Below are 25,425 nucleotides of genomic sequence, written 5' to 3' on the forward strand. Positions count from 1 at the left end.
ATATTGTGTTTGCTTTCTCTTTACTTACGGGAGCTTTCCATCTTTACCGTTTACAACTCTCTACGTTTATTGCAAGTAAATGTGCAATTACTAAACAGCAGAATGAGTTTATAAATGGCACAGTATTGAATAATTCAAAAGCAAAACAACCTGACATTTAAGATTTATTAAGGCAAAAAACAGTGGTAAAGCCAGGCACATAAGAATGTGAAAAAAAGAAAACAGCATTACTAGGAAATGTACTATGTTTATTAATATTCCATCTTAAAGGAGTCAAAATAAATTACAATGAAGAATACAACAACAAAAATCACTAAATGATATCAATTGACCTAATGGTGAGGAGTAGATAGGTAACCAAAGCAGATTCTTAATATGTCCTTCTCTCTTGTTCTTTTTCATGAGAGATTTAGCAGTTGCTGAGCAGAGGAAACAATCCAGGGGCTCAGACAAGACGCTTCCCACTCACTTCTCCCAATACCTGCAGGATGGGTCAGAAGAACTTTCAGTTGAAGATCTGTTGTCTAGTGTGTGGGGGAGGGAGACGGAAAGGGAACTGAATGGGAAGTTCTGGTACAAGAGCGGATGAGCTCACATAGTCCATGATATATTATTGGTCAGAGATTATTACTATAGGAAAAAAAAAACTAGAGGTCATTCCCCACAGTTCATGGAGTTTGCCTCCATACCTCAAACAATTTGTGTGGAATGGCTTATGATAGAGAGACGCCTTCTCTTTCTCCACAGCATCATCTTACATTTATTGTTTTTCAATCAATCAAGACCAAAACTTAAAACCTATTGTGCCGTTCTTTTTTGCTGGGCCACCAAATAATACCAAAGCAGTAGAATAGAATACGTTTCCATCTTAACTTTACTTTGGAGTAAAGAATGTGTTTTCTTAGGTATGTGGAAAGCCTCCTAGAATGGCAGAATTGGAGGAGCAAAATCAATTGCATACTTAATAAATTACAGAGTTTAATAGATTATATATAATATCATTAATAAATTATAATAGAGTTGCAAGGAACGCTATATGTTAAAACCTAAATCATGAATTATATCTGATATAGAAAGTAGCAACAAATATTAATTTAATGCTCTGCTCTTCAACTTTTACAATTGTTGAATACCAAATACTTTCCCAAAATTTGGATGCCATCCAATCAAGCAAACAAACAAACGAAATAACCTTGTATTTTCATCTGAGCAAGGGAGTTCACAAAGGTAATTATTTTCATTGCATTTAATTAAGCCTTCTTATCTTCTCCATTTTGAAGGCCTTTTAAGATTTTGTACCAAAAATCCAGAAAAACACTCATTTTTCACTTGAATAATTTCACATATTGTAACATTTACCCATTTACCACACATTTGCTAATTCAGAACATTCTGCAACAGAAATCTCAAAGTACTAAGGATCTAAAGGGAAATAAAATCCTGCTTTTAGGTAACCATCACTATACTTCCTAATCATACCTTCTTTTTGGAGGTGCTTGTGAGAGACCACAGCACAGCATATATAGGCTCAGATAGAAACTGCACTTGAAATTTGTTCCCTTTTCATTTGTTCACATTTTAATATTCATGATATGTCAGCCCTTTAAGATAAACCAGACAAGAAAGCCAATTTCCTAAATTTGACTAAAATTACTTTATTGATACAGACTATAATAACAGAATTTTGAAGTTTGTCAGCATTTCTCTTTCTCTTATATTCCAGGAAATTGGGGTAGAACCAATTAGCAATTGCTTATGTTATCTTTGTTTCCCACACATAAAGCATGTTTGTGTACATGTTATTGAAGTCTTTTTTGTATAGTTTCTCCCAGGTCATCTCTGTGGCTTTCTAAACAATGCTACATATAAGTTTCATTAACTCATTTCCAGCCATTGTTCCATTCTCATGAACCACTGATCAACATGCTCTGTGATATATTAAGATAGTAGTGGGTTCTTGCCAGCTGACATGCATAAGGAGAAAACTGAGATGGAGAGTGGTTCTCTCTCACCAGCAGACTGTTGACATGCCCAGAGAGATGGGGCTTAGGCAGTGATCAAGCTTTGACTGATAGACATAAGGAAACTGGAGAGGAACTGGAGAGGACCACTGTTGGAACTTGGTGGTCTGCAGACCACACTTCAAGATCCATTAGCTTAACAAAGGAATACATGAATTTCATATAGAAGTCACTGGAATCTCTCAGATCTTTGATAATTGCTAAGAATCAAATGAGACAGGATGAACAAATCAATGGACTGGTTCTGTATGAGACAGATTAGTAAATCTAATATGTCCCACAAAATAAATCCTGCATCCATGGCTACTTTACAATCAAACAAAATGATGACTATCTATTGACTAAAACCAAAGAACTACAGCCAGGCTGGAAATCACCGTAATTTCTTTTATTGTTGTGAGCTGCTCTGAATCATTTAGTACTGGGCTGCTTACACTTATAAATAATAATAATGATACTTTTATTATCATTCAATAACAACAACAACAACAATATAGTACCAATAGTAATAGTCACCTTGAGTGCAATTCCAAACCATATGAACCACTCCTTGACTACCATCCACACTGACTAATCAGTCAATTGCAAATGGGCGTTGATACTTACCTGATATGCCCGTTCTCTGTGAGCTGTAAAAAGCATCCAGTAGTGGGAGGTGCTTCAGTCTCCTCTTGGATAGGCTGGGCTTAATTTGCAGAACGCTTCTCCTCCTCCACGGGACTCCTCCCTAGCGTCCCCCAGTTTTGGTGAAGTCGAAGTGTGGAAACCTTCTATACTTCACCCTATCTAGCTTTTGGCCAGAATAGTGCCCCACCAGACGGATAAGGGTGGGGCTGAATGCTCTTCACAGCTCACGGAGAACGGTCGTATCAGATAAATACCAACGCCCATTCTCCCCTGAGCTGTTCAGAGCATCCAGTAGTGGGACATACCAAAGCTTGGACTGTCCTACAGGAGGGCCTCCGTCTGGCTAGAAGTCCCTCCTTGATCCCTGTGGACACTTTTTAAAACTCTCCTACCAAATACAGCTTCGGCGGAGGCATAAATGTCAATTTTATAATGTCTAATGAAGGGTGATGGAGAGGCCCAGGTTGCTGCCCTACAGATCTCATGTATTGGTGCCTGAGTGGCCCATGTGCTGCCGAAGTCGCTGTACTCCTGGTAGAGTGGGCTGTTATGCCCCTGGAAACCGACAGTGATTGTCTCTCGTATGCTATCGCAATCGTGGCCCTTAACCACCTGCCGATTGTTGAAGAGGAAATCTTACGTCCTAGAGAGGTAGGTTGGAATGAAATAAAGAGGGCCTCTGATTTTCTAAAATTTGCAGTGCAGTTTATGTAGGAACGTAATGCTCACCTTACATCCAGTCGGTTCCAATGATGTTCAAGCCTATGGGGGGGGCAAAAATTAGGAAGGACCAACTCTTGTGCCCTATGGAAGGCCGAATTAACTTTTGGTATAAAGGTTGGGTCTAGTCGGAAGTCAACTCTGTCTGGATGGAAAATGCAGAGGTCCTGTCTCACTGATAAAGCTGCTAGTTCGGAAATTCTTTGTGCTGAAGTTATTGCGACTAAGAAGACCACCTTATAGGTTAGGAAGCGGAGACTCAAAGTCCTTAGGGGCTCAAAGAGGCCCTTTGTAAGAGCTGTTAAGGTCCCAGGTTGGATATCAATGTATCACTGGGGTCGTAAGTTTGGGGCCCCCCTAAGGAAACTGCGAATGCGTGGGTGATGAGAAATTGAGCAGAGATCACCCCAAGAGACAACCAAGGCTAGGGCCGCCACTTGTCTGTGTAAGGTATTAGGGGATAATCCCTTGTCCAGGCCATGTTGCAGGAACTCCAAAACTTGCACCACTGATGGAGAAGTAGGGTCAATGTGCGAATTTGCGCACCGATAACAGAAGATGGACCAAGTTACCCTGGTCATTGTTCTGGAGGTAGAGGCCTTTGAGCCTTTGCTGCTTGCCATTTCCACTATAAATTTGTCAATGAGGCTTGATTATAAGGTGGTTGGCACACCTAGGAGCCTGCTCGCAAAGGAGCAGGGTATCCTTTTAAACTTCTTGTAATGTCCCTTCAAATTTGGTATTTGTAGAACTAATCTCCAATCCAATCAATTGAAATCCAATTATCAACACCTCTTCAGGCCAGAATTGTGTTAACAATGGCCTGCGAAAGCTGCTCTGCACAGGTGAACTTCAGCCTTGGTGCTCGCTGTGAAGCTGCTGGACTTATATTCTGTGAGGGTTAGCCAACAAAGCAGGTCCGCTGCTCCGTGCTTCAGGAGTAGGGAAGCCAATCCCCTGGTCTCTACGAGGGGAACCCAGTAGGGAAAAACAATCCTCTCACAGGTAATATTTGTTTTCTGTTTTAATTATGAATGGGCACCACATGGTCCTCAAAATGGTGCCTGTCGCTGCTTGGTGTGGCCTTACGAGTCCAGCAGCTGGTTCCCGCCTAAATCGCTGTTCTAAATAGCGTAAAGCAACTATGCGGGAAAAGAATTGGAAGTGCTTATGCTTCCCATCCCCTTTGGTGTTGAATGGGGGAAGAGCCTCAGCCGTTGAAGAGCCAAACATGAGGCAAGCTCGTTGTTCGGAACGGCACTGTTAACGATTGGGAGATAAGTGGATTGTAAACTGCTATTGCGATCTTTTTCCCAAAAGAGGAAACAAGTCCCGCCGGCCCGATTTTGAGGGAAAATGTCTGAGGCTGCAGGGCTTTCAATTTGGTAATTTGATCCTTGAAATTGTATCCCTCTAGTGAAGTGCTACTAGCCTCGATGGCCAGAATGTTAATAAGCTGTCAGAGGCTATTGGGACTCCTAGATGACAAAGGGGTTCCCTGAATAAGTGAAAAGGCAAACCTGATGTTTGAATCTCTTTCGTTTTAGCTGCTATTCCGGCCAATCTGGAAAGCTACCTATCTCAACAAAGGCTGAACTAAAACTGGAGGACGCTAGGGAGGAGTCCCATGGAGGAGGAGGAGCATCCTGCAAATTAAGCCCAGCCTATCCAAGAAGACACCTCCCACTACTGGATGCTCTGAACAGCTCAGAGGAGAAAGGCAGCTTTACTTGGAACAGTTTACATCCTGCTACAATACCTATAACACCATCGAACAACATCTACCTACCCTAAATCTTGGCTGGATAAAAATGTTAAATCCAATTTAAACATCTGGGTGACAGTGTGAATAACAACAACAACAACAACCCCTCAATGAGGTACTACTTGATGTGGTTCTGGGGCTAGTATGCTCTGAGGAAGATGAGATATGCTAGGGTAGAGGAGTCCGACAAAGAGCATCTCTCCCATAAAAAGTACGGTGAGGCATAGAAAGCCATTCCGGCTTGGATGTTAAGAAGGTCCATGCTAGATGTTGGGAGTTCCTGGATATCTGGTGAAAAATGGCTACAGCACTCAGGACTGTTGGCTGAGCAACCAAGGCCAGCAGCTTCAGAACTACTGAAAGAAAAGGTGTTTACCCGTCGCAAATACACAGTGATTGAAAACAAAGAAATAATGATCTGTTATTACAGATAAGTCCAACAAGAAGAGGATATTTGAAACGAATGAACCAGTTCTGGAAAGAACAACATCCAGAATCAGAAATAACAGAACAAAGGCTAGCAAATATCAATGATGATCTATAATATGAAATAAAGTATTCACAGAAGCAGAATTGGAAGAACTGCAAAGGTTTATCCAGGGCAAAGAAATCAAAGCCTTGCCAAAAGTATCTCAGAATGCAGAGGCAAACCAGAGGGAGTTGCCAGTAGAGGATCCAGCAGAGATATACAATTGTTTTCATTTCAGATATGAAGCTCAAATTGCAAATTATAGACAGAATCTCTAATTTCAATCCAATCAGAAATGTTTCTACCAATCCATCAATAGAGATACTCCAGTGAATCAGTCAATACCTGACAAGGAAGAAACAGTGTAGTTCTGGGCACAGATATGGGATAACCCAAAGAAATACAACAAGGATTGGTTAAGAGGTAGATAAGAATAAAAAAGAAGTTGGAATGAAAGAACTAGTAATAATAGTAGAAATGGTAGAGAAAAGATCAGGAAAGATCAAGAATCAGACAGCACCAGGTGAAGATGAACTGCATGGTCTATATCCACTTGTTGCCAAACAGTTTAACAATATACTACAAGGAAGTAAAATTGAAAAGTGGCTAACATCTGGGAAAACCCACCTGATATGAAAGATCCAGCAAAAGGTCCAGGCAATCACAAGTCAATTGTGTGCTTACCACAACTTTCAAATTGCTAACTGGTGTGGTAGCTGATGCAGTCCCACAGCATCTAGTGAAAACAATCTATTTCCACTTGAGCAGAAAGGAAACCGCCCCAATAGTAGAGGAACAAAATATCAACTACTAATTGACAAAATGAGAAACTAGGAGAAGTTAATTTCAAGTGAGGAATATTTTAAGGAGATTCACTATCCCAGGGGTCGCCAATCTTGGCAACTGTAAGACTTGTGGACTTCAACTCCCAGAGTTCCTCAAGTTGCCAAGGTTGGAGACCTCCACACTATCCCATTTCCTTTATATGGATGATCTGAAGCTATATGGAAAAACACCATCTGAAATCGAATCACTGCTCAACACTCTCCATATATATAACCAAGATTTAGCAACAGAATTTGGATTGGACAAATGTGCAACACTCACTATCAAACAAGAAAAGATAGTGAAAACTGAAGGAATCAAGATGTCCCACAAAAATAACATTGAGTCTAGATGAGGATAATTACTACAAATATCAAGCATACTGAAGTCAAAAAAAAGATTAGAGTTGAATACATCAAGAGAGTTAAGATCTTAAAGTCCAAACTCAATTGATGAAATACCATCAAGGCAATCAACATCTGGGTAATTCCAGTCATTAGATACACAGCTGGAATAGTGGACTGGACTCAAGCAGAACTAAAAACAATGGATAGGAAGACCAGAAAAATGATGATGATGAATCATGCCCTTCATCCAATAGTGACACAGACAGACTCTATCTACCAAGGCAAATTGGTGGAATGTTGCAAGTACATCAGATGACTGAAGAAGAAAAAATGGCTTTGGAAGAATATTTGAAGGACAGTGATGAAGATGCTTTGAAGTGAGTATATCAGGAAGGCTTCCTGACTACTGCAGAGACCAAACTGGCCTACAAGAAAGATCAAATGAAGAACAGAATGGAGCCATGGGAAAACAAAGCACTATATGGCCAGTAGATAAAAAAAATAGCAGGGAAAGCAAATAATAACAAGACCTGGCAAAGGTTAAGAGCAGGAACTTTGAAGAAAGAGATCAAAAGACTAATTCTGGCTGCACAAGACCAAGCTTTAAGGACCAATGCATACAAAGCCATAATTGAGAAGACAGCAACAGACAACAAGTGCCACCTATACAAAGAAGCTGAAGAAATAGTAGACCACCTGGTAAGCTGCTATAAGAAGATTGCACAGATTCAAGCAGTGGCATGACAAAGTAGCAACAATGGTGCACTGCAAGATCTGCAAGAAATATCATTTTCCCGCAAGCAAGAACTGGTGGGACCATAAAATAGAGAAAGTCATAGAAAATGAAGAGGTTAAATTGCTCTGAGACTTTAGAATTCAAGCAGATAGGCGCTTTCCACATAACACCCCAGACTTAACAACTGTCGATCAAAAAAGTCTGGATAGTGGACTACTTGAACACCATTGGCATTGACATATTCGCCATCAGTCCATTGCAAAGGTGGCTTTACTGGGAACAGCTTCCATCCTGTGACAATATCTGTAACACCTTCAAACATCTACATCTACCTATCCCAGGTCCTTGGTAAGGACTCAATAGGTAGACCAAAAAGACTACACCCAGGCTGAATATCTGGCTGACTGTGCGATGATTAATAATAACAACAAAACAACAATAATAATATCAAAATAGTACATGAAAAACATGTTATACATACGTTTTTTGCCATTGATATGATCAAGGAAGTTGATGGAATCTTTCACTACACAGTCACATACATTACAATAATACCTGAGGAGAAGGAGAAGATAATCAATAATCAAATAGCTAATTCAACATTTTCAAACCAATTAATTGTCCCACCCAAAGGTAACAATATTATTAAGTCTCCAGAAGCAGGTTAAACCATCCTGCTTGGTACTAATATCTTGGAAATAATCTCCCAAGTTGTTTACATACACGAAAAAAAAAGATGCGAAGACCCTACAAAGTAGGCACAGAAAAGCAAGAGCAAGATGATAAAGGGTTGGAGGCTAAGGCATATGATGAACAGTTGAGGGAGCTAAGTAGGTCTGGCCTGTCAAAGAGATGGATTAGAGGGGACTGTCTTCCAATACTTGAGGGAGGAGGGGGTTGACTTATCACAGGGAGGAGGGGGTTGACTTATTCTCCAAAGCACCTGAGGGCAGGACTAGAAGTAATGGGTGAAATCTTGTTAAAGAGTTTCCTAGAACCTAGAAGTAGAACTTTTCTCTTAAACTGTTAAACAATGCTTGCCTTCAGGATTATAAGTTCTCCATCACTGGTGATTTTCAAAAATAGACTGGACAGCCCTGTACACTCCTTCCACCTTCCCCTACCTGTCAGTGGACACTTTGTTTGCAAGTAACTGACACTTGCAATTTTCTGCTGACTTCCCCACTGACCTGGATATAGGAAGCCATCAGGAAGTTGCCTCACCTAATGACCATAAGATTTGTTTAACAAAGGCAACCAGGACTTCAAGGATTGCTGTCACCAAGTAATGCAATTACACTTAATGACTGCATCACCTAACAACAGAAATTCTGGTCCCAATTGCCATCATAAGTCAAGGACTACCTCTTTATAAAACATTTTTCTGAACTCCTATTCTTTGCTATATATAGAATTTAGTCCTCCTTATTATACAGTATACTTGGAGTACACATAAGAGCTGACTGAGTTCAATGGGTTCAGTTTTGTTATTTGATATTTATATCTAAAGACATTACAAAAAGAAGAGGAACACTATTCAATGACCCATACGAGGTTTGAAAACAACCCTTTTCCTCAGTGGCTAGTTACAATCAATTTTTCCTAAGGCAAAGTAGCAAATGGCATTCCCCAACTCAAAATGCATAACTGTCATCAAAATTAGCCTAATTATTTTGGTGTATGAGACAAAATTTTCCATAACAGCTACATTCTACAAGTAAAAAATTCATAAATAAATACAGTTTAAAATAATTTTCAGTTCTTTCATGACACCCAAAAGCAAAATGATCACAAAGTAAACTTCATCTACCTCATTCTGCATAACAGTAAAACTAGATATTATTTTCTTCATTTTATCTTCAAAGACTGAGCTATAAATTTCAGATCATGCATTGGGGAGTTCTCATTACTTTATGTAAGTTTTACTTATTTAATTTGTCATTCAAGACTTCCTGATCTTCTTATAAAGTGACAAATAACTATACAGTCTGCAACGTTATCATGCTTTAAAGTTTAATGTGTGTTTTTGAACCATATCTTTCAAAGATTCTGGAGTACTGGGGAACCACCAGAGAACTGAGCAAGAGCGAGTGTGGTTCTGATCTGCAAGGAGAAAAATGTGAATCTAGGAAACTACAGACCAATCAGCCTTACATCAATACCTCCGAAAATCCTGGAAAAGATAACCAAGGAACGGATCTGCAAGCATCTATAAACAAGCAAAGCTATTAGTAGAAATAAACTGGGTTTGTCAAAACTAAATCATGGCAAAGAAGAGATAGTAAAAGCTGAAATAGAAATGGTAAATTACACTTTAAGAGATCAAATATTAGAAGGGGATACACAGAAAGGTACCCCTGAAGTGAGGAAAAACTTATTGAAATGTGTATTGAAGGCTCGAAAGAGTGAAGCAGCAGCAGGGATAGAAGAATAGAAGATCAAACATGAATGAGACAAGAAGATACAAGATCCCAAGGGAGGCGTATGAGAGATGTGCCAATAAGTCAATAAGAGCTGAGATACGGAAACAGGCAAGAGATGAGGGATAAATGCAGAGTACTATTTAACACAGGACTTGTACTATTAAGAATTAGTATAAAGATACAAGCTAGAAATGGAGAAAATATTTCTTTTTTAGTTTGGGAACTATTTTATTAAAAGTGAGAAAGTAGCATAAGTTAGAAATTTGGGTATGTAAACAAAATGAAGTAATTTGTGTAATTGAATAATGAACATTGAATAATTAAGATAAGTAAAACTTATGATTAGGCTAATGGTTATAAATGTGGTGTTTATATGACTATAATGTCTATAATGTCTATAATGTTCAATACTATCAATTGATTATAGATAAAATTGAACAGAGGGCTTAATTAAATAACCCAAAAATTTTAATAAGGATAAGGGAAGATGATGGTGAATAGGTATTGAGAATAATAGTTATAATTATTGTGTATGTAAGATTTATTATCTGTACTTAGTAGAGATTGTACTCAGACGGAATACTGTTATTGTGAATATAGAAATTTTATACATAACCAAGAAAATTGTATAATAAAAAATTATAATAATAAAAAAGATCATGGCAGACAAACCTTACAGCATTTTTGATAAAGTGACTAAATTAATAGATCAGGGAAATACTGTAAACACCGTTTACTTAGACTTTAGTAAGGCATTTGACAAAGTAGACCAAGGCCTACTTTTTGGTAAGATTTGTGATAGACTATCTGATAGACTATTAGTGATAGACTATCACTACCAGACAGATCTGCAATTAGTTGACCAACAAGAAGTAGTTCTCAATGAAATTAAACCTAGGGAAGCATGCAGTAGGGTATTGCAAAGTTCAATCTTAGGCCCAGTACGCTTTAGCATCTTCCTAAATGATCTAGATGAGGGGATAGAAGGAGAATGGGCGTTGGTAGAAGTTACCCTGAACGCCCTTTCTATCTATGCTGCGAGAGAGCCCAGGATGGGTTGACTCCTTCCTATGACGTCACTTAGCTGAGTCTGTACTAAGATATAAAAGCCAACCCCCGGGAGAGACCCCGGCTTTGGCGAAGTTACTTGACAGACTGAAAGGTGTCTCTGAAAGCACAAAATGAATACAGAAATATGACTTACCCTCTCCGGACGAATCAAGGGAGGGGCTGGGCTCTCTTGCAGCATAGATAGAAAGGGCGTTCAGGGTAACTTCTGCCAACGCCCATTCTCCTCCATGCTGCATCGAGAGTCCAGGATGGGACATACCAAAGCTTGCATGTCCACGGGCGGGTCCTCGTCCGGCTCATCACACTGACTGTTGAAGCACCCGTCTGCCGAAGGCTGCAGTTGCCAAGGCAAAGGTATCCAGACAGTAGTGTCTGATAAAAGGAGAAGGGGAAGTCCACGTGGCCGCATGACAGATCTTCTCCAAGGGTGCTTGGGTCGCCCAGGCAGCAGAAGTGGCCGCGCTTCTGGTAGAGTGCGCCATCAGATCTTGAGGAACCAGAAGGGCAGCAGCTTTGTAGGCCTGCTCAATGCAAGATCTGACCCATCTGCTAATAGTAGGAGAAGAGGCCTTGTGCCTCAAGTGAGAAGGGAAAAGGAAACAAACATGGCTTCCGACTTCCTGAAGGAGGAAGTGCGCTTAATGTATATTCTAAGAGCCCTTCTTACGTCTAACATGTGCCACTATCGCTCTAAGTCATGGTGCGGGAGGGGACAGAAGCCAGGCAACACAATGTCCTGGGACCTGTGAAACCAGGTGTTAACCTTTGGAATAAATGAGGGGTCCAGATGGAGAACAACCCATCGTGAAAGGAACAAAGGTCCTGTCTGATAGAAAGAGCAGAGAGCTCGGATACCCACCTGGCTGAAGTGATGGAAACAAGGAACACTACCTTCAGAGTCAGGAAATGGAGAGACACTGTTCTAAGGGGTTCAAAAGGGGGGCTTCGTAAGGGCATTAAGGACCACATAAAGATCCCAGGAAGGATACCTTTGAACCACTGGTGGGTGCAGGTTGGAAGCCCCTTTCAAAAACCTCCTGACTGAAGGGTGATGGGATAAGGAAGGAAGCGAACCCCATGAAAGAACTGAGGAGAGGGCCTCAACCTGCCTGCATAAGGTGTTGGGGGCCAAACCTTTCTCCAGATCATGCTGAAGGAGTCTAAGAACCTCAGCCAACTCGGCTGAAGCAGGAGAGAAATCCTCCCTAGATGCACCTTGTAGAAGGTTTGTGAGATGCCAGGATAGTGATGATGACCCTTTCCTGAAGATCAGCCTCCTCTAGCTGCTGCCACTCAAGTGCCACATGGTCAGCTTGAGCCACTGGGGCTCTGGATGGAGCAGAATCCCCTGATGAAGGGAGATTAGATGGGCTGGGATCCTCCAAGGAGAAGCCACCGATAAGTTGACCAGGTCCGCAAACCAGGGCCTCCTTGGCCAATAGGAAGCCAGGAGGAGGAGCTCCGCTCATTCCTCCAACATCTTCCGAATTACTGCCAGAATGATGGGAAGCGGGGGAAATGCGTAGAGGAGACCTTTGGGCCATCTGCACCGAAGAGTATTGGGCCCCTCCGCTCCCTGACAGGGAAACCTATTGAAGAATCTGGTGACCTGGGCATTTTGAGGAGTGGAGAGGAGATCCACCTCCAGCGTACCGAATCTTAGGGAAAGGTCCCTGAATAGAGACGGAGGAATGGACCATTCTGCTTGGTTGACTAGGCTCCTGCTGAGCCAGTCGGCCTGGGAGTTGTCAACCCCAGAGATGTGGTCTGCTGAGATCAATAACAGGTGTTTCTCTGCCTATAACCCCAACTGTAGAGTCTCTCCCAAGAGGGCTCTGGACCTTGTCCCCCCTTGTCGGTTGACATGAGCCATTGCGGCCATGTTGTCCGAAGGACTAGAACATGAGAACAGGTCACTGAGTGCCTGAAATGCTTGAGAGCTAGAAAAATGGCTCTGAGCTCTAGTCAATTTATGGGAAGGCTCTGCTCTGACCTGGACCAAACGCCCTGAGCTATCCGGCCCTGCATATGGGAACCCCAACCCAGGAGGCTGGCATCGGTGGTTATCACTAGCCTGTCTGGGACCCTGAACAGAAGTCCCTTCCAGATTAAGGGGGAACGCCACCAATTGAGAGATCTCCGTATCTGTGGTGGGAGAGGGACCTTGATGGATGAGATGCCATTAATGTTGCCAGAACTTTCGTGAAGACCCTTGAAGCCAATGAGAGGCTGAAGGGAAGTGCTCAATACTGGTAATGGGTATTCTGATAACAGAAACGGAGAAACTGGCGATGATGAGGCCAAATAGGGATGTGGAGGAGAGCCTCCATGAGATCAATGGATGAAAGGAGATTGCCCTCCCGAACGCTCTCTTAAAATAGAATGCAGAGTCTGCATTTTAAATCGCCTGTATTTTACAAATTGGTTGAGAAATTTTAGATCAAGGATGGCTCGCCACCCCCCCCCCGAGCCTTTGGTAACGATGAAAAGGCGAGAGTAAAGCCCACGTCCCCGTTGAGAGGGGGGAACAGGTTGAATAGCTCTGATTTCAAGAAGGTATTGAATGGCCTGATCCTTGACATGTCCCGAGAGACAGGACAGATCAAACATTTTCCTTGGGGTGGCGTTAGGAAGTCCAATTGTAACCCTGACCTAATAGTGCTGAGCACCCAGGCGTCCGTCGTTGACTCCTTCCATTTGGAGATAAAGAAGGCTAGGCGACCACCGATGGGTGGGGAGAACGAGGGATTACTAAGAGTGATGGAAGGAACAACACCCTCACCCCCGAAAGGGCCGTTGACCAGCAGAAGGTTGTTGCCTGCCAGATGCTTCCGCACATTGGTCTTGGCATTGGGAGTACGGCCTCTGAGAGCGGGGGAAGCGAGATGAGGTCTCTGCTCGAAAGCCAGGAGGGCGATAAGGAGCTGGGCGATAATCGGCTTTCTTCCAGAGGAAGAGAGAATTTTACGTTTATCTCTGGTTTCGATGAGATAAGGTCCCAGAGCATTACCAAAAAGCTTATCACCTGCGAATGGAACTGAAGCCAGCTTCCATTTTCGGCGTGACTCCGCCTACCAATTTCTGAACCATAACAGTCATCTTGCTGCTACTGAAGATGCCATGGCCTTGGATGCAGATTTTGGCGGAACTGAGAGTGGCATCTGCAGTGAATTCCGCCGCTGCGATAATCCTATTAAGGTCTTGGTGAGACCGAAGGTCAGAAGCAGGCAATCTATTCTGGAGTTGGCACAGCTACCGTATGGATGCCCTCGTGAAAAAAAGGATGCTGCTGTTGAAGCCCGAACAGCCCATGCAGCAGCCTGGTGATTGAGCTGGAGGGCCTGTTTGGAACGTTTATCATCCGGTTTCAGGATATCTTCTGGCTCCGTGGGAGTGCCAGAAGATGAGAATGAGACCAGAACCAGAATGTCAACAGAAGGCACTGCCAGGGCATTGTCCAGGGTTGCACTGACATTGTAGAAACGCTTATACAGAAAAGATGGGCGAGGACCTGCCGAAGGGGAAGCACACTGTTCCTTAACTGTGTCCAGGAACAAAGTGGGAGAAGGCAAAACGTCTGCATGAACTACAGGCTTGGAGAAGAGCGAGTCTCCCTGGCTAGAGGGATTTTCTCGTGGCTCAGGAGCCACTTCCTCCAGTGACAGCTTGGCAGTGACCAAGGCCTTGCTGAGCAATGGCCTGAAGAGAGAAGGATTGAAGATCAGTGCAGAGGGTGTCAGTTCTGGGAAAGAATCCTCTTTCTCTGAAAGATTTTGGTCAAAAGTCTCACCCTCTTCATGCTCTGAATGAGAGGGGTAACTGTGTTCAGATGGTAAAGCCCTTCCCTCCTCATCAACCTCCTCCCATTCTGATAGAGAAGAATGGACCCTGAGGTCCTGGGGCCTGTGTAAATCAGGGTGATGAGGCAAGGAACTTATAGCTTGAGAAGGGAGAAGGGCCTGAACCCTTTCCAGAGGTCAAAGAATTTGCTTGAAGCCTTCAGCCAATCCCTGCCTAATGGCCAATGAGACAACATCTTGGATATCCCCTGGTCTATGCTCAAAGGTAAAGGCCAAAGGCCCGCTGTTGTGGGAGTAAAGGTGGCTTCAGGCCTAGATTGAGAAGAGGTTCGAGGCCTGGAGGGAGGGGGAGGAGCATAGGGCCCAGAAGCCTGTTGGAAATAAGGCCCAGATCTGCTGAGATCCTGAGGATCAGATTGTACTGCAGAAGCCTAGAAGACCAGGATGGAGGATGGAAAGGCTCATAGATAACTTCTCCTCCCCTGGGAGGGCTTGGCTGGGGCCCACAGGTATCAGCTGAAACATGCTGTAGTTGCACTCCCTTCTGTTGAATAGTTCTGTTGAACTGCCTCTCTAGAGCTACATGTCTGTGCTTCTCTGCCCTCAATTCAGCCTGAGTTGCCTTCTTATGGGCTAGAGCCTTAACTTTGATTTTAGCAGCCACCTCCCTCTGGATTGATTGGGTGCGTTGCCTACGTCTTTTTCTCTTATTGGGCTTAAGAGGCTGTTCCACTGGGGGGGGAAAGCTCTGCCTGAGCCTTATCTTGCTCCATTTGTAGAATAAAGGCTCTTGCGATGGAAAGAAACTGGAAATTTTTTGTATTAAGCCCCTTAGGGTATAAATTGACCCCCGGGCTTACAAAATGGCCGCTCACCTCATGGTGGAAGGCTTCAATCCAAGACGGCCGCTGACTAGGGGAAACAGGGTCCAAAATAGAAGAATCGCTCCTTAGGCTATAAAGAGCCCCGAACGAAGTCAGCAAAGGAAAGGGCAGCCTTCGGCCACATGATCAGCTAGCTGACGCTGTTATCGGTTTGCCAATCACTTTTTACGACCGCTCAAACTGCAGGCATGGGGGAGGTCTACAGATGCTGCCCAACTTGCCTGAACAGTGCTCTGGCAACGCTGCTCCCAATGTTGCAGGAGAGAGAGCCCTGCTCTCCTGGAAGAGCAGCTGTCCTGATCCCTGGGAGCTGCTTGAAGCGAGAAAAAAAGGTACTGAAGATCGCTGGTGATTGCTATCTAACAAAACACTTTCAGAGACACAGCTACTGACTGAAAGGAGCTGAGTCAAAAGCTGGGGTCTCTCCCGGGGGCTGGCTTTTATATCTTTGTACAGACTCAGCTAAGTGACATCATAGGAAGGAGCCAACCCATCCTGGGCTCTCGATGCAGCATGGAGAAGAACTCATCAGACTTGCAGATGGCACCTAGCTGAGAGGAATAGTCAACACTTTAGAAGATAGACTCAAGATACAGAATGTGGAGACCCAAAAGACCCAGCAGGCCCAGAAAAGAAAATACAGGAGTCATCAATAACACACAGGTAGTCATTGACTTACAACGGTTCATTTATTGACTGTTCAGAGTTACGACAACCCTGAAAAAAAGTGACTTATGGCCTTTTCATACTTGTGATCACATGATCAAAATTTAAACACTCAGAAACCGACTCCTATTTATGATGGCTGCAGTGCCCCAGGCTCATGTGATCCCTTTTTGCGATATTTTGACAAGCAAAGTCAATGGGGAAGCCAGATTCACTTAATAACCATAATGCAACAAATGCATGATTTACCTAACAACTGTAACAAGAAAGGTCGTAAAATGAGGCAGAATTCATTTAACAAACGTCTCACTTAGCAGTAGAAATTTGGGGCTCAATTGAGGTCATAAGTTGAGGACTACCTGTACAGTGTAATGACTGCAACAGTAACTATGTAGGACAAACAGGCATGCATGAATAACAAGTTGAAGCCAGAAAACATGATGAAAATTCTTTAATTTCACAACGTATGGGCAGACTTAACCATAGTTTCAACTGGGAAACTGTGACTATCCTAGTTTGACACTCTGACAAACTAGCTATCAATAGACACATAAATATAAATAAATTCTGCCGAAACGTTGCTACAACTTTAAAAGCACAACTACAATGACGTGGGAAAAATACCCGAACAAAGCTGAATGCCATACATGTAAGTACCCGCGAAAACTTAAGAAAATAAATATAAATAATGTCTACATACAATGCATAAGAGACATTCAACAAGCCAAAAAGGGAACAAAAGTACCAAAACACCTCCCCACCAGCAATCAACACCCAGATGAGCATAGATTAACATCAGACCAACAATCAAGAAGTAAACAATAAACAATACCCCAATCAAGGAACTGCCAAACTAACGAACATTACAGGCCAACCAAAGAATTTCCAAAACCACTCCCACCAACACTGACAGGGAAAGTCACAAGACTAGACTATAAACTGAAATCAAACACCTCCTCTCCCCTCTTTACTAACACTGATGATATTACCTAGTTTGGCAATGAAATGGCTGTCAAGAAAACCACCAAGTTCAGAAAGCACCAAGGAACCCTCATTTCAACTGTGAGCCACAAATATTCTTTATTAAAAATCAAATGCATAGAGCTCAACAGCAGTAACTTTGAGAGGGATCTAGGTATCTTAGTGGACCACTGCCAGAGTATGAGCCAGCAATATGCTGCAGCTGCCCCAAAAGCCAATGCAGTCCTAACTGTATCAACAAAGGGATAATATCAAAATCACATGAAGTATTTGTACTGCTTAATACTGCAATCTTAAGACTACACTTGGAATATTATGTCCAGTTCTGATTGCTACAATACAAAAAAGATTGGGACTCTAGAAAGAGTGCAAAGAGCAACAAAGATATTTAGGGGACTGGAGGCCAAACTGTACGTACAATGAACAGTTGCAGGAATAAGGTATATCTAGTCTAAGGAAAAACAAGGAGTAACATGACAGCAGTCTTCCAATATTGGAGGAGCTGTCACAAAAAAGAGCAGTCAACCTATTCTCTCCAAAGCACCTGAGAGCAGGACAAGAAGTAATGGACGGAAGATTACCAAAGAGAGATCCAACCTAAAATTAAGGAGAATTAGAACAATTAAGCAGTGGAACGGCTTGCCTTCAGAAGTTGTGGGTCACTGGAGGTTTTTAAAAAGAGACTGGGCGGCCATTTGTCTGAAATGGTATAAGGTCTCCTGCTTGAGCAGGATTGGACTAGAAGATCTCTAAGATACCTTCCCATCTCTGTTATTCCTTATTCTGTATCTGTATTTCATCATTGTTTAATCTATCATTTAAATCCTTTTTCATTAAATTATTGCCTATATTTTCATACACATAGTTTATTTAATTATCTGATAAACGGGCAGGGCCTAGGGATGAAACTTGGTAGCTTTTACTGAATCCAGCACTGGTGCTCATCTCAAAAAAGTGGTTTAAAAACTGGCTCCAAAAGCAAAAACAGAGTCAGGAGTCAGATGTCAAAGCTACTTCTAATCCTCCACCTTCATCAATTCACTGAAGATAAACGTCAATGAATCGATCTCCCAAACCCAAACAATATGCTAAATTTTAACAAAACGCATTTACACACCACGGTATCTGGATTCACGCAACATACCAAGCAAAAACCAAACCAACTATACAATACATGAATTCGGCAAAAATCATTGGTATCTTTAAAAATGTCCTGCATATAAAATCTGTCTTCTCTTTGTAACTTGAACAAAATTAATTATCACCAGGGTATTTTATTAAATACCACAAATGAATCCTAAGATGTCAATATTTTAGATTTTAAACAAGCAAAATCAAGATATAATCAGCAATTTTGCCAGGCCTCATACTGTGGTCATATATTTTATTCCCTGAAGTTGAGCAAATAACAACAATAAAAAAAAATCAATTCTGGGATATCTCCCATGTCTGTAGAATATAATTTCCTACCTTAGGATATAAGGTACTCTTTATATTAAATAACTGATAAGCATCTGTATATCTAGTAATTGTTAAGAATCAACTGAGCCTAATAGCATTTGTTAAGAAAATATATGCCTGAATTTTCTACTTCTGTCTCTTCAACCCCACTTCCAATATTTTTTTATCTCCAGTGAATAATTCAGGTTTGGTAAGTGAAGAGGGCAATACATTTAAACTGTTTCATATATGAAGCATAAAAGGAGACTACTTTAAAGGATTGCCCAGCTATATTATCTTTTTTCAAAAACACATCAGCAATTCCAGTCCTCTCATACTTGTTGATGGTGATTGGACATTGTTTCAAGATCAATACTATAACCCTCTGGCTTTGGTTGACTTGGTAGCACAATATTGTCCTCTAATTAAAAAATGCAATGGCAACAACCTCTCTTGATTCTTGTTATTGGTTTTTTGATGTCGCAATAAGGAATGCTCTCTAATGAGGTTTAAAACACCATATCTCTTGACAGCATTTCACAGGCCATTGACAGTTAACAACAGGAATTAAAAAGCATCCAAATTCGAAGAAAGTAGAAGCAGCTTCAGCAAGCAATGTATGTCTTTGCGCTAAACAGTCAAGAGCTTCATTCTTATCGAGGCATAATAATAATAATGTGGAGATGAGGCCCACACTTCATCACATCTTTAAATTCCTGACCCTATCTACAATTTTAAATACTAAGGGCAGTCCCCTTTGTACTGCCCCTAACTTTGCCTCTCCACAAGATAACCCCCAGAACCTGGGGGTCAAATTCCCATCTACTCAATCCAATCCATGGATAATAACTCCAAATGGAATAAAAATCCTGCTTACTATGGAAATGATGCTCATATGAGATTGTTGGTGTGTGTTTTCTAGAAGAGTGCTAGCATTAAATGGGTTGCACCTTGCAAGGGCATAAAATATGCGAAACTTGATGTGAGATTTTAAACTTAACTCTCTGAGGACTGGAGATGAAAATCTATTAGAGGAAGAAATGTGATACTAGACTAGGTGTGTAAAATTCAAAGGGGTCCAGATCCGGCCCACGAGGTGCTTAGGTCTGGCCCGTGACGCCGATCTGGAAACAGTGGAGGACTGGCCCGTGGTGCCTCTGTCAGAAAAAACAGAGCTCCATTTTTGCTGACAGAGGGCTGCAGGAGGTCACTGCAGCTGAAAACGGGACCCAGGGAGGCACATGTGGCCCACCCAAGCTTCATTTTCACTAGCAAAGAGCTGCAGGAGGCTGCCGTGGCTGAAAATGGAGCTCAGGAGCCCATTTTTGCTGGCAGAGCACTTTGGTCTCCACAGGCGCCCCTGACTTGAGTGATGTCAAAGCTGGCCATACTCACTGTGGCCATGGCCACCCCAGGTCAAACACAATCCTGATGCGGCCCTCAATGAAATCAGGTTTGACACCCCTTTCCTAGGCTATTAAGTTATTGTATGCAGTGAAATATCAAGAACAACTCACCCTCAGAATTCATAGTCTTATTGTAGATATGATGACTCCCATAATATGGTACATACAGGAGAATGTTTTAATTGTTAAGATAGAAAGAAAAACATGACTATATTAGGACCATGCAACACTCCAGGTATAAAGAATGGTGGACAAGTGATATATGGGCACTTCCGCATGCTCCAAACCACCTCTTTGCCTTCAACTCTCAAATGCTGCATACTTCCGTTAGATACAAGGCCTACTCAGATGATTCTCATGATATTAGTGCATTGCAATAAAAGGATGTAAGTTGTTCAAAAGGGACTGGGTCAGGAGCAAAAGAAAGGAAGATTTGCATTTCATATTAAAAATATTCAAATCTGCACAGAACTCCAAGAGAATGAATATGATGCCACTCTTTAGTGTTTACTAAAACTTGAATTACCCTAACATCTATTGGGAAACAAATTCAGCCAATTTTTCCAAGACATAGCTGTTTTGTTTCTTTTGCAGAAGGTGTGGCATGGCACTTGAAGTCCACATAATGTAATCCTTGCCAATAATAAAAGGTGATTATTTGGAAGAAATGGGAACTTTTGGCAAGTACCACATAACAGAGCAATCATGTTAAGAATTAATAACTTCCTGCTCCAATTAAAACTAACTGCCTCCTGGAACCACACCAGGGCTACAAATGTTAAAAGCGTCCACCCTACATGTCTAATGGCTCTGGAGGAATTTCAGAGGATACTTGACAATATTCCTGATCTGACACATCTGAAGAAAGCTGTGTTGCCTTCCAACACAGGCCCTTTACAACATTGGTCCGGAAACTGTGCCCCAAGTTTTGTGTGCACCTGGATTTATTTAGAAATGAAGAGAAATGAAGCATCAAAAACTGTGCACTGAATTTTAGGGAAAGAAATCCTATTGACATGAACCCACTTTGTGTCCTGTAGCTAGAGATAAACATCATTCATTCTTCTCCCACACGATGTTGGTCAGTTTTGTTTAGGACAGAGAATTCCCTTTTAGGGAAGGATAAGACTTCCTGCCTAACCATTTTGGGCAAATTCTGTACTGATTTTCTGTAATGAAAACCTCAAGGAAAGGTTGTGCATGATTTGTGCAAGGCACCTGCTGCTCTGAGCTTCGCTGAAAAGGGTGTGCAGAGCCCAGGGTTGGCAGAGGTGGTAGAGTGCAGGACAGCCAAAAGGGCAAAAATATGGGGAGATAGATGTGGGGGGTGGGGTGGGGGGTTGAACAGGAGGCAGACTACCTGTACCTGCAAAGGCTGACATCCATCTTGCAAGTGTTTGGTGTGAATGAAAAGTGTTACATTTAGTGAAAGGGAGACACTGCATTCCACCATAAGAACTTTATCCCATCTGCAAAATGTGCTGATGGTAGTAGTATCATGGTTTGGGCTTGCTTTTCTGCTTAGATTATGATTGCACCATTGATGGAACTATGAATTCTAATTGTACTTGCAAATTCTACAGGAAATTTGCACCAACAAGGTATCTATCCATCAAAAGAAAGTGAGTCACATAGTAAGACAATTCAAAACACACAAATTGTACAATAGTTAAAGCAGAAGTAAATTAATGTTTTGCCAAGTTAAAATCATGACTGTAATCCTATAGAATTGTTGTGGAAGGATCTGAAATGGGGAATTCACATGAGGAAGTCCACCAACTTTCTTGAGTTGTAAGTATTCTGTAAGGAGAAATGGGGTAATCCAGTTCTTGGAAATACTAAGTTGAATGAACATGTATAATGTTTTGACTCATTTGTTTAACTGGGTTCTCTTTATCTAGTTTTAGAACTTGCATGGAGAATAGATCACATTTTAGGTGATATTATGCAGAAATACTGAAAATTTAAAAGGATTCACAAACTTCTGAGCACCTTTACAATGCCAGCTGTTCATTTTAATATCTAAAGTGGCACAAAGCCACAGGCTACAAAGAGAAAGAGGTCTTTGAATCACTCAGCTCTTAAACACTACACAGACACATCCATGTAATTTACCTAGAAACAATACAGAAATGGCTTGCTATTCCAGGATGATTTTGGGGCTAGTGTAGCCCCAGCATTTCCCAGTGGGGAAGGAGGCCCTACTTAGCTTTTAAGCTCAGGAAAAGTTGCCTGAGTATTCTCAGTCACCATGCCTAGTGAAAAATTATAGAATACAAGAAATACAATTTCCTCAATAACATTTGAAAAAGAATCATGAAAAAAATCCTTTCTTATGTGAACTTAAGATGTCAAGTTCCATTCAATATAGATTATGTGAATTGTCAAAGTTTACTTTATGCATAATCAATATTTAAGTGTTATGGCCAGGAAAGTTTGAATTCAAGATCCCTAGGAACTGCAATTTATTCTCTAGGAATCTTTCATTTAAGACAATTAAGGCTGATGTGTTCTGATGATTTAAAAGTAACTCTCTTGGGACAAATATTTATAATTAAATAAATGATTTACCCCATTTTTTTCCTTGTTCAGACAGTCCATAGTTTACCTTCAGGTAATAAGTTAAAGTAGCAGCAGTCCATATTAAAAATAGATTAATGGGAGAAGACTCAGAGATGAATTATTTTAGTCAAATATCAAGAAGCTTTAAGAGCCAGCTTGTCAAATACTGAATCATTAATGCTACTGATAATTTTGTTTTTGTTTTTCCCAAGATGCTATTCACCATATCTTGGCTATATTTATATCATTGCATTTTTAAATTACATATCTAAATTAAAAATTTGGAAATCTTGAACTAGATTTTTTTTTTTTGATGGGGAGGATTATCCTACTTTTCTATTCTTATAAACAACTAGCTTGATACCTACCCATGCTTTGCTATGAAACTATGTTGGTCGAGCTTAGTTTTTGGGGAGGAAAATAAAGGGGGGGAAATTGTGTCTCTGCCTACCAGCATCCATTGGTATTTATCTGGCTAACGTCCTGTTAGTGTGTGAGAGTTGAGGGCTGTTTGGAACCTGAAACAGTATTTGCTGTGTAAGCAAGGATACAGCAAGGAGTCTGGGCGTGGCTTAGCTCAACTCTTCTGTACTAAAGCTGGTTGCTGCTGCGAAACTAACACTGAAACTCCTCTCCTCTGCTTGTGTTTTGCATTTGGAACAGATTTTTTTTCAGGTGGGGAGGGGGAGCAGAACTCCTTAGCATCAGACTGTGTTAATAATATACAAAATATTGGGGGGGTAAAAAGGCCAGATTGGATAAGAAAGGAAGGGAAAAAGGGGAAAAAAGCCACAAAGGCTTGAAACAAGATGGAAAAAAGTAAAAAAAAAAATAGAGACAAAGGGTAAAGTACAATTTAAAAAAAGATTCTGCAAAGTACATAAGATAGTATTGTAGTATTTGTATTTGAAATAGAAAACTGGAATATTATAAGATCTAACAAAATATTAAAATATTAAAATGCTTAATAATGATAGATTTCAATATTTAATAAAATATTAAAGGGAATGTGTAAAATGTTTAACTATCTGCTATTGTTTTAATGTTATTATAAATTTATCACTTCATTTTTTTTAAATAATGTATTAAGCAGAATTAGAATGGAAATTATATATTTAACTATATTATAAATTTATCATTTTCCTATTTTAAAATGTAACATGTAGAATGTACTAAGCAGAATCAGAATGGAAATTATGCATTATTTCAAGTGTTAAATTAAGGGGAAAGATAGAAGGTGTCATACTTCAACCAGTGATTACAGGGGAAATTTTCTGTTAAAGAGAAGAGATAAATAGATAATTGGAAAAGAACGGACAAAAGATACAAGTATAACGGTTTAAATTAAGATGAAATAAACAAAATATAATTAAGAGAGTGAAAAGAGGGGAGAAGTTATGTAGAAAATATAGAATGGTAAATAAAATAAGTAATGGTATATAAGGTGAGCATGAATTTGATTTAGGTCTGTAAAAAAGATGTAACCCGGGGCTAAGCCACTTTCCAAAAAGAAGTTTTATGTTTTATGTTTTGTATTTTGTGTGTTTATGTTTGATTGAGAATTAAGAAAACCTTGATAGAAAGAAATATAATTGAATAAAAGTAAAGGGAGAAATAACGAGAAATTTGGAAAAAATATATATGTGCTTAAATGGAAATGTGATAATTTGGAACTATGCTGTACAAAATAATGTTTCATTTGCTTTGTTAAAACCTATAAGTAGCTTTTAGAAAGGAGGTTTTATGTTCCTATGTCTTATGTTTTGTTTGTCTTTAAAAATTAATAAAATTTGTTTTTTTAAAAAAATAATATACAAAATATTAATGCTCTGATGGTCATTTTGAAAAATCCTTTCTTAGTGAGCACCTAGAAGCCAAGAGGAACATACATGCCAAATTTCAAGTCTGTAGGCTTTACGGTTCTGGAGATTTTGTGATGACGCGTGAATGGTATTTTACTTTTATATATATACATTTATTTACTGGCTGGGCCTGGGAGGAGAAAGACAGTGATTTTATGTGGCAGAGTAAACTTTTCTTTGACTTGGGATTCTATTAGTAATATGCTAGGGAATAATCCATTAGGATGGTTGCAGATGCATTATCCACTGCAGCTTATCTAGTCAGTGAAACTTGTAGGTCATTAACTCTTTTATTTATAACAGCCTTGTGCAGTGCTGGAAGGTATAGATAAGGAAGGTTCCATTTAACTACAAGTAACTTATAAAAAGGAAATCTGGGTGCATGCCAATATGGGAAAATGACTTGAATAAGGAACTTGGGGAATTTCAATGCTGTTTACTTTTTATTTCTCAAATTATCAAAACTATTTCTATTCAAATATTATTCTTTTCTGAAGCTGTGGCAGACATGGCATTTTTACTCCTACGTACTTGCCTGATCCTTGCCTCTTAAATTAGTTGTTGAAGGGTTTCTGGAGATATAGGCAATCTCCTGCATATGTGGTTAAATAGCCCAGTAATTAATTTCTTTTGGAAAGTAATTCTTCAAAAGCAATCAATTCCACAGGATACTAATATTATTGTCAATTTCCTGGGAAAATGCACCTCTGAGACATAAAGATTTAATTAGTTGTGTTTATATGAAAGGAGGTTATAGCTACTTGTAAGTCTATGCAAGGACACTTTACAAAGTTGGCTAATATGGCACTAGAATGCTTAA

General features: G+C 40.6%; 1 protein-coding gene across 1 annotated transcript in view; it reads right to left on the bottom strand.

The window, feature by feature from the left end:
* Window positions 1-25,425, bottom strand: part of ZMAT2 (zinc finger matrin-type 2) — a 65,798-nt gene that overhangs the window by 12,616 nt on the left and 27,757 nt on the right. The window contains exon 4 of the mRNA XM_026700921.2: window positions 7,992-8,065. Coding sequence (XP_026556706.1) covers window positions 7,992-8,065 — 74 coding nt within the window. The remainder of the gene's footprint in view (window positions 1-7,991; window positions 8,066-25,425) is intronic.

This window comes from Pseudonaja textilis, chromosome 3, assembly GCF_049901715.1.
Source record: "Pseudonaja textilis isolate UNSWEBS1 chromosome 3, rPseTex1.2, whole genome shotgun sequence".
NCBI classification, from domain to species: domain Eukaryota; kingdom Metazoa; phylum Chordata; class Lepidosauria; order Squamata; family Elapidae; genus Pseudonaja; species Pseudonaja textilis.